Source organism: Myiozetetes cayanensis, unplaced genomic scaffold, assembly GCF_022539395.1.
Source record: "Myiozetetes cayanensis isolate MyiCay16 unplaced genomic scaffold, myiCay2020 scf5-8, whole genome shotgun sequence".
NCBI lineage: Eukaryota > Metazoa > Chordata > Aves > Passeriformes > Tyrannidae > Myiozetetes > Myiozetetes cayanensis.
This window is the reverse complement of record NW_026087742.1, coordinates 57,650,355-57,663,468: the sequence shown is the minus strand read 5'-3', so window position 1 is coordinate 57,663,468 and position 13,114 is coordinate 57,650,355. Positions and strand designations below refer to the sequence as shown.

At 37.3% G+C, this 13,114-nt stretch overlaps 1 protein-coding gene across 1 annotated transcript in view; it reads right to left on the bottom strand.

Moving 5' to 3' along the window:
- Positions 1-1,072: 1,072 nt before the first annotated feature.
- Positions 1,073-13,114, bottom strand: part of NAA16 (N-alpha-acetyltransferase 16, NatA auxiliary subunit) — a 69,322-nt gene continuing 57,280 nt past the window's right edge. Inside the window, exons 12-20 of the mRNA XM_050333095.1 lie at positions 12,938-13,094; positions 11,147-11,271; positions 10,400-10,613; positions 8,430-8,623; positions 7,608-7,716; positions 7,038-7,136; positions 6,299-6,442; positions 3,113-3,210; positions 1,073-2,846 (exon numbers count right to left, since the gene is read on the bottom strand). Coding sequence (XP_050189052.1) covers positions 2,646-2,846; positions 3,113-3,210; positions 6,299-6,442; positions 7,038-7,136; positions 7,608-7,716; positions 8,430-8,623; positions 10,400-10,613; positions 11,147-11,271; positions 12,938-13,094 — 1,341 coding nt within the window. The 3' untranslated portion in view covers positions 1,073-2,645. The remainder of the gene's footprint in view (positions 2,847-3,112; positions 3,211-6,298; positions 6,443-7,037; positions 7,137-7,607; positions 7,717-8,429; positions 8,624-10,399; positions 10,614-11,146; positions 11,272-12,937; positions 13,095-13,114) is intronic.

Below are 13,114 nucleotides of genomic sequence, written 5' to 3'. Positions count from 1 at the left end.
GAAAACCACATGCCAAAAGCACATATAATGTTGTGTTGAAATAGTAAGTGACAAGTGCGTTCCCCCAGTGACAGCACGATTATGCTTGAATCTTTTGAGTCACACTTAACACTCGGCCTCTCTCTAGCTGCTACAGCTGAAGAGATGTGAGAAACTGCCCCTCTTGCCTTAATTGCTAATTCTGGACTAAACTTTTGTTATCCATACTTGTATCAGGTCAGGCTGTTCCATTAGGGCCTGGGTTTCGGAGAAAGCTTATTCCCTACGATGAGAAGTTTGTCAGCCCTGGGGTACACTTGCCTGTCTGGCTGTAGGAGCAAGAAAAGGAAAGAGATGGTAGATTGATGTGAGACGGCAGTAGCACTGCAGGACCTTATGCTGGGTCAATGAGTTCCCTCGAAGTTTATGCTGTTAACACAATTATTTGGTTTGTGCAGGGATCAGCAATAGGGATTTCATAAAATCCATAAAAAACCAGCCCAAAATAACTGGTTTTCAAATATCCACAAAACAAGACAGGTAAGTAAATAAATCTACTGTAATTAATAGCAATCATAATTAACGCATCTATAGTTTCGTATCCAGACTATGTAAAGCATTTTGAAGATGTCGCTAAGGCTGGCAAAGAGCAAATGTAGCCCCATTAACCTATACAGAGGGAGACCATAGCAGAACACCTAACACAATCATATAGGTGATACATGAGTGCAAAGCCTGCAGACTGGGGATGTCAGCAAACCCAAGATCAAGTCAAAATTGTGCCCCTGCCCTGTTGTTCTATACACATCCCAGTGGTGTTGGTTACTTAGGAAGCACTGCTACTACTGTCTTTTTTATCTCCTTCTAACATGGTTTCACAGACCCTGAGGAACAGCACAGCCAGAGCACCCTGACTGAAATGCTGAGGCATAAAGGTGCTTCTTTACCTCTAAACTTTTTTTTTTTTAACTACTTAGAGGGTTAACATTAAATTCAGTGAATGCTGCAATTCAATAGAAAAAAAACCCTAATGCCTGTGATGGGACAAAGTTTGGTGTCCATAAATATGCAAAAATTCCAGACCAAAGGCAAGTGTGTACAAAATAATTTATTACAGCATAACATATGTTGGCAATATTTTACAGTGAATTTTCCATTCAACAATTTTTTAATCTAAACAGATGACACACAAAGGAGAATTTTAATTAGAACAGTTTATTTGTCTTAATAAAATCCCCTCTTCGTGAATTGGTATTTGCCTTTGAGGGGCTAGTTAATATTACTGAAATTATTTACACTGCAGTGAAATAAAAACAAACCGAGATTGAATGATTCCATTATAGTTTCCAGAAAACAGATTTTCTGTACAAGCCACAGTATAGTTATGTTTTGATAGCAGTTCTTACAGAATGTAAAGCTGTCATGTGATATGTAGCCGTTTTGTCTAGCAATGCTATGCTTTAAATAGGTATATTAGATTTAAACTTCCATTTTGATGTGTTGTATAATTAATAGTTAATGCACCAAAATACAAAGTAAGAAAAAAGTTCATTATGGTTTGTAGTCAGCCTCTTTGTGCTCCCTTAAGCAGTTTTAAAATGTAAAACGTACTTCTCAGATGCTATTTTGCCTTGCAGCACCTACAGCAATAGTATTTAGGCATGAGAAGTACTGGAGTATTGGCTGTGAGTAGACAACTAAGACTTTTAATGGAGGTAATACAGCACAACTACCAGTGAGTTTTTATGATGTAGCAAAGAACCATATTCCCCATACTGTACCTTCTGCATTTGCCCATAACTGGAGCAGCTTTTTCAACCTAAGTGTCAACAGATGGGGAGAAACCAGAAGGAACAGGAGGAAGAGGAAAATGGAACAAAGGACAAGCAACAGTATCAAATTCATTACGTTTTCTCAGGGAATTGCTTCAGGATATTAAAACTTTAAAATGTTAAATGACCATAAACTTAAGGAAACAATAACTAAGGAACACAAGGTAGATGGAATAGTTTTCAAAAAACCTTAGTTATTAGCTGTTTTGTTTTTTACACAAACTTAATCTTCATATCTGTCAACACTGGTTCCATATAAGACACACACCTGACAAAAACATGCAACCCCCCAATGCTTTCATTGTTGCTGTGCTTCAAAAGAAACCAAACTGACCAAAGATTAAAAAGAAACCCAACCAAAACAACCCAGAAAAAAATCCTAAAGAACAGTAAAGACAAAGAGGGCAATTCAAGCAGCACTTCAGTCTTAATCTGCTAAAAACGCTCAAATGATAATTTATTAACAAGATATGATCACATTTATCTGTATATGTAACAACACTTAAGTGAAAGCATTCTTCAACATCCATATTTTTTGTGAGGGAGGGCTGATGAATTATTAAAAGACTTAAACCTGTACAAGTATAAACATGAAAAATGCTGATTAAAGATAATGTTTACATAAATATTGGCAGTTTTCATTGGGAGGAAAAAACCCTAATAGCATACTCCATTTAACTATCCAAATATTTTGTTTTATACCTGTTAAAGATATTAAAATACAACCTGGAAAAGTAACCCTGATCTGTATCCAGCCAGCATGTAATGAGAGTCAGAGTTTCATATACATGTGTGCATGTAGGTATACACACACACGGGCTTGCACACACTACTTCAAATTTCATTAGACAGCAAATCATGGTTAATGGCCGTATGATTCACAGATGCAATGCTGCTGTTGTCCTCGTTTGTGGCAGGCATGAAGGCAGACGTAAAAGGAAACAGTTTATGACATGCTGCTTGATATTCTTCACATTGAGCATGGCAGCTTCCAAAACTGCCATCAAGCAGTGCCTCGAAAACCTTTGTTAATGTCTAAAGAAACAAAAGTAACAGTTAATAAATGTGATTTACGATTTTCCTATTCCTAAAAGTATGCACTGTTAAACAATACTAATCTGAGCAAACTGTTTTCTCTGGTGGTATTCACATACCTTACAGTTACAGGAAAAATCTGAAACCTTGTTCTTTCAGATACTTATATTTATCATTATATTTGAAGCATGTTCATTATCCTGTATTAAAGTATACACTACTTAAGATCCCACACTTTGGGGGGCTTTATAGACTCTATTTTTTACCTTCACATTTTTGTCTCTCATGTTTTTATCCAATCTGGTAGCAACAGCAATTGCTTTTTCTTGTCTTGATTTGTCCAGGAAATACATCATCTTTGCACCTTATCACAAGAAAAAAACACGTTTAGCTTTCCCAAATGCCATACTGCATATACAGGCACAAAGAACCTGAAAACTTGTAAATAAATGTGAATTACACTTCTTACAAGCTTTAATAAACCATATCTTCCTCCCTTATTTGTAACTGAAAACTAATAAGCCTAAAGCCATTCTGAAATTTATTAGAAATGTAAGGATTGAGTAACACAGGAGATCTGCTCCTGCAAAAGTGAAATGCCTTACTTGACTGACAGTTCTTTGGTAAAGAAATGTATCACAGAGTACATTGACAATGAAACCCTTCAAATCAGCAGGCTAAATGAAATCCATCCCACAAACGTAGAAGTAAGTAAAAGATGTTTCCTCAGAGACACTCTGAATTCTTTTCAAAAGTACTGAAGGTAAGTGAACAGCACAGTTACTAAACAATTGTCAAACATGGTCCAGAAAAAAATTCAGACCAGTATGTGTCCATATGGCAGAAAGCAAGGCCAAGGGAGGCTACTAGGGAGCAGATCACCCTGAGTGCAATCACACAGCACCTACAGGATGGACAAGGGATCAGAGCCAGCCAGCACGGGTTTAAGAAGGTCCTGTCTGACCAGCCTGACCTCCTTTTATTATCAGGTGACCCGCCTGGTGGATGAGGGGAAGGCTGTGGATGTGTCTATCTGCACTTCAGCAAAGCCTTTGACGCTGTCTCCCATAATATACTCCTGGAAAAGCTGGCAGCTCATGGCTTGGACAGGGGCACTCTGTGCTGGGTTAAGAACTGGCTGGAGGGCCGGGCCCAGAGAGTGCTGGTGAACGGGGCTGCATCCAGCTGGCAGCCGGTCACCAGTGGTGTCCCCCAGGGATCAGTGCTGGGCCCACTCCTGTTTAACATCTTTATCGATGATCTAGATGAGGGGATTGAGTCCATCATCAGCAAATTTGCTGATGACACCAAGCTGGAGGGGAGTGTCAATCAGCTGGAAGGCAGGAGGGCTCTGCAGAGGGACCTGGACAGACTGGAGAGTTGGGCTGACTCCAATGGAATGAAGTTCAACAAGGCCAAGTGCCGGGTCCTGCACTTTGGCCACAACAACCCCTGCAGTGCTACAGGCTGGGCACAGAGTGGCTGGAGAGCAGCCAGGTGGAAAGGGACCTGGGGGTGCTGATTGACAGGAAGCTGAACATGAGCCAGCAGTGTGCCCAGGTGGCCAAGAAGGCCAATGGCATCCTGGCCTGCATCAAGAACAGTGTGGCCAGCAGGAGCAGGGAAGTGATCCTTCCCCTGTACTCTGCGTTGGTGAGGCCACACCTTGAGTATTGTGTTCAGCTCTGGGCCCCTCAGTTCAGGAAGGACATTGAGGTGCTGGAGCGGGTCCAGAGAAGAACAACCAGGCTGGTGAAGGGACTTGAGCACAAGTCCTATGAGGAGAGGCTGAGGGAGCTGGGGTTGTTTAGCTTGGAGGAGACTCAGGGGTGACCTCATCACTCTCTACAACTCCCTGAAAGGAGGTTGTAGCCAAGTGGGGGTTGGTCTCTTCTCCCAGGCAGCTATCAGTAAGACAAGAGGGCATGGTCTCAAGCTCTGCCAGAGGAGGTTTAAGTTGGATATTAAGAAGAAATTCTTTACAGAAAGGCTAATTAGGCATTGGAACGGGCTGCCCAGGGAGGTAGTGGATTCTCCGTCCCTGGAGGTATTTAAGAAGAGACTGGATGTGGCACTTTGTGTCATGGTCTAGTAACTGTGTTCGTAGTTGGACTTCATGATCTCAGAGGTCCTTTCCAACCCATTTGATTCTATACTAAGTTGGAGCTAAGTGAAATAGATTAGGTAAAAGGAAAGCATAATGCAAATTTGGTCCTTCACCTGGACTGGACTACATTAGTGAAAAGTAAAACACTGCATTATGTAACTATGCAGCTTCTTGGACCATAAGCAGTTTATGAAAAGCAGTCTAGGCATCTCTGCAAAGTTCTGCTCCTCATATCATAGCTGCATTAATTTAAAATCTCATCTAAGTGAATGTGCAGGCATTTCATATATTTTCCTTTGCCCAAATACAAAGTCCAGATTCACCCCACTACATAATATACCGTGAAAAACAAAAAATTGAAGAAATCATTTTACTGGAAAAGTTTAAACCCAACATTCTGGGTCTTTTGTCTTTCTTGCTTTACCTATTTCCCCAATTATCAGTTTTCCCAATTAAAGAAAGTTTCCTAGTTCTTACTGTTTTTGTAAGCTTCAAAAATTGCTAGACTGAATATAGAGCCATCATTGCTCAAAACACTTATCTTACCCTAGTAACATTTGCTTAAAGTCAGGGAGACTATGGTACAGAAATTGAAAAGATCAGAATTCTGCTTATGGTTTCTTCTCTAGTAATTTTAAGCTAAGAAAACAGTCTTTGTGCTCTCAGACTTAAGGTTTAGGTCTTTCAGACCTTCACATTTTCAAACTTTAATTAAAGACAACTGTTTAAGAAACTTAAAAATTGTACAGTAGGTAAGCCAATTGCCTCAAACCTGTTTCAGCATAAACAGAAGACTGATACACAGGTGAAGACCTAAAGCTACCAAGAACCTATCTAGTGACTATACTGTTTTCCATAACAATGGATGACCAGAAAATAGGACCTGGAAAGCATCCAGTTAGATGATGCTCAACAATCACAAGAGTGGAAGAATACATCTGTAAGAATCAGGACAAGTTGACTGCTCAGGTATCTGTACTTGGCTTCCCAAATCTGGAGCCTGCTCGCAGGAAAGCGGTGCAAGTATTTCTCTCAAAATGCTGTCCTGAAACATGGACCTTGAAAGTCTGTGGTAAGTTACCTAACCTTCCTCTAAGAGAGATGAACAAACCCTCTCAAGCTAAGTTCTTCCAGTGATTCTTGACAGACCTTGGCTAACTTTTAAAAACCAGGTGAGGTTAGCAGTACTTTAGGCACCTGATAAAACTACACTTACAGTTTCTTAACTGCTGGAAATGTATTTTGTTTTCTAAATAATGTGGCCTTAAGGGGCTGCAGATAAAGATTCTACATTTGTATCACTTAAATCATCTCCTTTTCAAGATCATGAAAAAGTTAAACAAACCTGACAGCTGGTGCTGAATGGAGGTAGCATTGTGTTTGAGAAATTCTTCATTAAAACTCTCCAAGTTTTTATTAACAAAGATTTTCTGCATTTCTTGAGTTAGGACCTTGCTCACAATTTCTGGGAGGTTACTCTGGTCAGATACTAGAAGGCGCAAGATAAGAGGGAGAGAAACAAACAAACAAAAAAGCCATGTAAACAACTGTAGAAAAGTGTGAAACCACAGACATCACTGCTGAAAATCTCTAGTTTTAAGATCTGTGCACAGAAACATAAATCTCAGATCAAAATATGTCAATATGAGCATTGTTGATACATTTAAAGATAAAACATTTGAAAGGGTGCTCTGTCATGTAAGCGTTCTCTTACAAGTTCGTAACACACTTCGTTTCGGTTAAAATCTCTCTCCTGTAGCTGCCACTTATTTTTTTAAAATTTAAAGACCTTCCAGGATCTTTGGAACACTTACTCCTCTGTGAAATCTAGCCAAAATGAGTTACTGGGTCCACCTGGTGGATTAAGGGAGGAAGAAGTATAATATAATACATACGCAGTACTCTGGGTAGCACAACCTGTGTTTTCTTTGGTATTACCATGGAAAAAACCCAATTTGTTTTTATTTTTCTTCTTATCAGTTTGTGTTTCGAGAGTATAAATTACAAACAATATGTAATTATGTCCTTTTAGAATGTAACTTCCTGTATCTTTATAATTACATACATACTTCCTACATACATACCAGCTTTAGAGAATTTAATCAAGCACTCGTGTAGCCATGGGTTATTACTGTTGATAGCAAAAGCTCTTTTGACAGACTGCAACATTAACAGAAACTTTCCTGTGGGAAGGAGAAAAAACCAAAACACTAGGAATCCAAGATTAAGAATACAGAACTTTTTTTCTTTATATCAACTACTGTTTTCTTCAGTAAATCTAGTACAAATATTAGAGACATCAATGTCTGAGCAGAATTAGAAAGGAAATTTATTTTTCCCATTCAAATCGCTTAATAGGACAGAAGTGCCTGCTGCTTGAACTCTGGCAACTATTCACTGTGCTTTGTTTTCCTCTAGATAATTAAACATCACACTGCAAATATCTTTCTACAGTATTTATTACTATGTACTACAACTTATTTTGCTCAAGGGTGGCTAAATAAAAACCCCATTTCCCCTATTATTACTGGATATGATGCAAACCTCAGCTTTAGTCAGTTAAGTATTTATTCCAGATCATTTTAAGCTACAATCTGGCTGCACTGAAGGATTAAAATGTTGTAGAGCAAAAATAAAATTAAGCAGTACTTTACCTTTTCTAAAGTATATTTCAAATGCTAATAAATGTGTTTCTATTTCATCTCCAATAAGATTCTTAAGTGGTATAAGGAACTTAATGGCTTCTTCTAATGGATTTTCTACCTGTTTTAATAAAACACAGTGAAATTTAAAGCTTAAAATAAAAGTCAAATAAAACCCATCACTGATAGTTTCTGCTATTCAGACCATTTAAATAATTACAGGCCAAAGGTGAACCAAAGCTAGCTTTCTGAATTAAACTGGATCACAGCATTTTTATCTAAACAACAAGATTTAAAAGTGTTTACTCATGATTTCATGTTAACAAGGACAGCATCACTGATAACTCTGGCACTGCTTTTGTCATTTAATCGGTGGGTAATTCACATCTAGGAAAATTAAATACAACCACCTTAGACAACAAGCTTGAAGTTATAAAGAAGGTAGTTTTTGTGTTTAAAGAAATATTAGCTCATGTCTTCAAATTTTGTCAACTGCAATAATTTGTTACTTTTTACTCTATTCAGTGCATGAAAACCAGATTTCTTCAGGCAAAAAACATCTTTTTGTCAGTATCTATTTTAATGGAGGATATTGTTTCAAAAAATCCCTGAAATTTAAGGAAATTAACAATATTATTAACATAGAACTTTGGATTTTTTGAGGAAAAAAACTACTTTTCTTTAGTGTAAACAGAGGTAGACCACAAAAAATGTTTTTGCATGCAAAAATGCTTTTATGAAAACACCTAGGTTCTTTTAGGAGAACCTGACAGTAAACCCTATCATAGGTTTTTATGATAATCACATGAGTTTAACATGAAAGACCACGCTAACCCTTTCCAGTTTTTCAGGAACTAGCTCTTCCCTGGGTCCACTAGTTTCCTCCTCCTCTTCATCTCGCTTTTTCTTTTGATTTTTTTGTTGTCGTTCTCTTTCTGCATGCTTTCTTTCTTCTTCAAGTTTTGCTTTCTTCTGTGCTCTTCTTTGCTTACTAAGCATTTTCTTCAATTCTTTGGCTGAGAGATTTTCTACAAATTAAGGTAACATAATTTATGTTAACAGTATTTCATTAAAAATCTTGTTTCCCTCAAACAACTCAGACGTATCATTATGCTCCTCCCCATCTCAAAATTGCAAACTTTCACAGTGATTTCCACAAATACCAGCACTTCCCAGAGTATCACCATCACATCAGACCAACGTTACTGCTGGATAATTATTTACAGCCCAACACACCACTCGATCTTGCATATTTTCTGTTACAGAGCTATTACAAAAGCCTCAACGATTTGAAAAGTCAGCTACGTAAAGCTGTTACATCTGTGACAAGTTTTAACTTAGGACATTGGCAATGGTTTTCAAGGGTAGTACTAAGCTCTAATATTGACTAACTCATCTTACTTCCAGTGCCATCTAGAAACATCCAGACGGATTTACATTCCATCTTAAAACAAGCTTGCTATTTTTCATTTAAGTGCCTGGACAACATACAGCCATGATAATTGCATTTATTTTCTGCAAATGCCATGGGATAGCTAAATGGAAGTGATCATTTAGCCAAAATAATACCGTAGTTTCCACTCTGTTTACTGTGGAATTTCACCAAGAATAGGATTTGTGCTAAGAATGTAGGAAGGCACAGAAAAATCAGCTCCTGAGGGACATTGTTTTCATGGCTACAGCACCCTGACCTCCCTGCTGGGGTCGGCCACCAATCAGAGACAGGGAAGCAAGTGTTCTTTTTCCTCCATCCACGTGGTGCTGTCTTACCCTACAGACAAGCCTCCTCAATACCAATGCACAGCAGGCAAATGAACTAATGTGACTTCTCAGACACTACCCTCCTTTCTTTCTGTGATATATTGCTGTCAAGATCCTCTGTCACACACTAATCTTACATTATATACAGAAACAAAGTTGGAGAGAAAAAGAGTCTCAAGTCCAACTTTTCAAGGTGCTGCTTCTTATATTTACTTCATTACACATAATCAGGTATGGAAAAACTTGCTATTCACCTCTGAATTAAAGGTAAGATTGTATTTACAGTATCAAGTGGAATTTTTGGTTTAGCTTCACTTTTTCCTGTGTCAAATATTCTTCCCTTTGCAAAGGGAAGCTAAACATTCATTTCACTATTTTAGTCAACAGTCACTGCAGTACTGACAAGAGATGCAATTCCACTAAAGGAAAAGCAATATTTATCTTCCAAGTAAAAAAACATCCAAGTAATTTGCCATTGAATCCTTAAATTTCCAAACCAACCTTACTGGCTTCTTAAAAAAGTCTGCTTTCCATTTAATGCTAGTTTTAAATAATTTCTTAAATGCACTAATATCGCTAATACACTTATCCATGTATTCTTTGGCCCTGAAGTTATGTGAAAAATTATAAAAGTTAATGCAGTGTTAACTAGTATTACCATGTAATAAATTAAATACATTTAATCAGAATTAAATTCTTACAGTTTAGATTTCTTTCCCACAAAATCTATTCATTGTTTCATAATTCATTGGTTTATAACATTTATCTAATGGCTGAACTGAATCTGATTTTTCCTCTTAACATGCCAGTCCTCCCCAAGTATTCCAACTACAGCTAAGTTAATTCACGTACTAGTTTTACGAAGTGAAGAGGGGAGAACAGAGAGAAGAAAGCTGCATCATGTTATCTACTATCTCTTTCCAGTTATTATGACAGAAAAGAGGAAAATCTTGCATTCTATTTACTCTATAACACATAAATTACTTAGCTTAATAAGCTTTCACTTGCAATACACATGTGAGCCTCCATTACAATTTAGATACCTGAATTCACTTCCTGTTCTTTGCTTTCATTGGTAAGAGGATTATCATGGAGCTTCAAGTAGATTTCAATTGCTGATCGAGCAGCTTTGAAGTAGAAGGCATGTTTCCTGAGCACATCTTCTAATCTCAAGAGGTCTACATAGGCACGAAGAGTCATCTTTCTCATGCAGTATGTGTGAAAGTCAAATTGATCATCTGTTATCTCAAAAAAATGCTTCAAGGAAAAAAAAAAGACACTCATATACTCATCCCTTGCTTAATACACTTTTTTTATTAGATAGAGGTGTATAAAGTTACAACTCATATTATTTACAGGCAATATTTAACAGACATAGAAATGTCTGTCCAAAAGAACCTATTAGGAGGGGAAATCTCTGTCAACAAAAACTATAATGTGATTGCTCAGACTTATGTACTCTAAGAGCCAAGTGAAATATGATTGTTCTGATTGAAAATACAATTGTCAGGAGACAGTATAAAGTTAATGTATGAATAGTTGTATAGTTTGGAGACATGGTATTTCTATTGAAACCTTTTCACTGCAAATAATAGTCTTTCATGCAATGGCTAGAGATGACATCTGTTACAATAAATCATCAAGTATTAAACTTGTTTTTAGAAGTCAATATACTAGAAGATTTACATGCTTCTATAGCATATAAAATCATGCTGACTACATCAACAAATATCTTCATTAGTTTATAAGAAATACTGAGGAAGCAATTGATGGTGTTTGTACCTACTTACCCTTTCTACTTCATGACATTTTTTCAAGGCATCACCATACTTCCCTAGCCTTTGATAAGCTGCAGCACATTCAGTCTGGAACCACATACACTGCATCTCATTAAGGTTTTCCATAGCAGAAGTTCCTTCCTGAAAGAAGTGTCATTATCACTTTTTGCTCCTATAATTTACCAGCTGCTTCTTTCTACTATGGCTAGTTTCAGGTCATGAGTAGCAAATAATCAGTCCTTCAACTACTTGGAATATAACAGAAAAAAGAAAAACGCTCCGTGCCTGAGAATAATACTTGTGATAATTCTATGCTCCCCAAGATAGAAAGGAATAGACTGAAATTATTAAAAAACCCCAATTACCTGAAGATTAATGTCTCAACAGATTTATAAGATTACCTCATGTTTGTATACACAGTCTTACTTTCACAAATTGAGGGCAGAAACAACACTATTTTAAAAAATTCTTAAAGTTCAGCTACAATTTTAGCAAGTGGCATCCACCAGTCTAAAAACCCACCAATATATTTACTGCTTTATCGTGTAGTATGAGTAATCGTAAGTTTCTTGGAATTTGTTAATCTAAAGAAATGAAGTTAGATTTATACTTGATATTTTGACAAGAAAAAAATCCCAGGATTGAGACTTTATAGTTTCAATGCTCTAGATGAGAATAAGTAAACTGGAAAAACATTCCACATATCATGAATACTAGCCACCAAGTTTTCAGAACAGTCTTTAAAGCAGAAAGAAGACCCAGTTCGACTCACAACATTTAATTACTTAGGATGAGGTTTATCCTATCTTTCCAGATACCTATGATAAAGTTCTGTGTTTCTAACACTTCTGACAAGCATACGGGATGAGTTGTCTTCATATTTAGTTACGTAAGTGATATGGAGATCTGGTCTTTAGGAATCCAAATTTTGTTCAATGTCAAAAATTCATTTATCCCATCTTTTAATGGCAGACCTTGTTTTAACGAAGTTTTTGTCAGTAATAGTAGCTTAAAGGAATCAAATGTTCAAGTCTAAATTAATTTATTTTAATGCTAAGTCATCTTGTGCAGTCAGCTCAGATCAGATGGTACTAACAGAAAACAGTAGGTTTTGCAAACAAGGTATCCATCAGATGCATTTCCAGAGACACACTTAGAAGTATGGCAATAAAAAGTACTTTTGGACAACTATTTTTGATCAACCTTTTTTTTTGTATTTACTGGGTCTATACAGCTTGAGTACTGCATCCATCTGTGGAGCCCCCAGCACAAGAGGGGTCTGTGTAACAGACATGGGTCTATTACAGCAGGTTCAGAGAAAGGCCATGAAAAATCAGAAGGCTGGAACACCCATGCTGTGACAAAAAGCTGAGGGAGTTGGGGTTATTCACTGTGGACAAGAGCAGGCTCCAGGGAGACCTTACAGGAGCCTGCCAATATATAAAGGAGATCCATAAGACAGACAGGAAGAGATGTTTTACCAGGGTCAGTAGAGACAGGACAAGGGAAGTTGTGGATGCCCTGTCCCTGGAAGTGTTGAAGACTGGGTTGGATGCAGCTTTGAGCAACCTGATTTAATCAAATATGTCCATACCCATGGCAGTGGGGTTGGATTATTCAATCTTTAAAAGGCCTTTTTCAATACAAACCATTCTATGATATTATATAGTTCTTCACCACTAAGTGTAAGAACGTTATATTAAAAATGGACATCAATAAAATAATTTATCTGGGTTGAGAAGTTATGAGTAAAAAATAAACCAGCAGAAGCAAGTGAGACCTCTCTTAATTGAAGCAATATACTTGCCCTTGTGAATTTAGAGCACATCTCCTCTGCATCTTTCACCATATTTGCTCGCAGCATGTATTTAGCGCACTTAGAATTGATAAATCTGTCTGCAGTATCCAAAGACTGTGCTTCATCCATCCATTTGGCAGCTTCTTTTATGTTACCTACATGCTGTTAGGGAGAAATTAAAT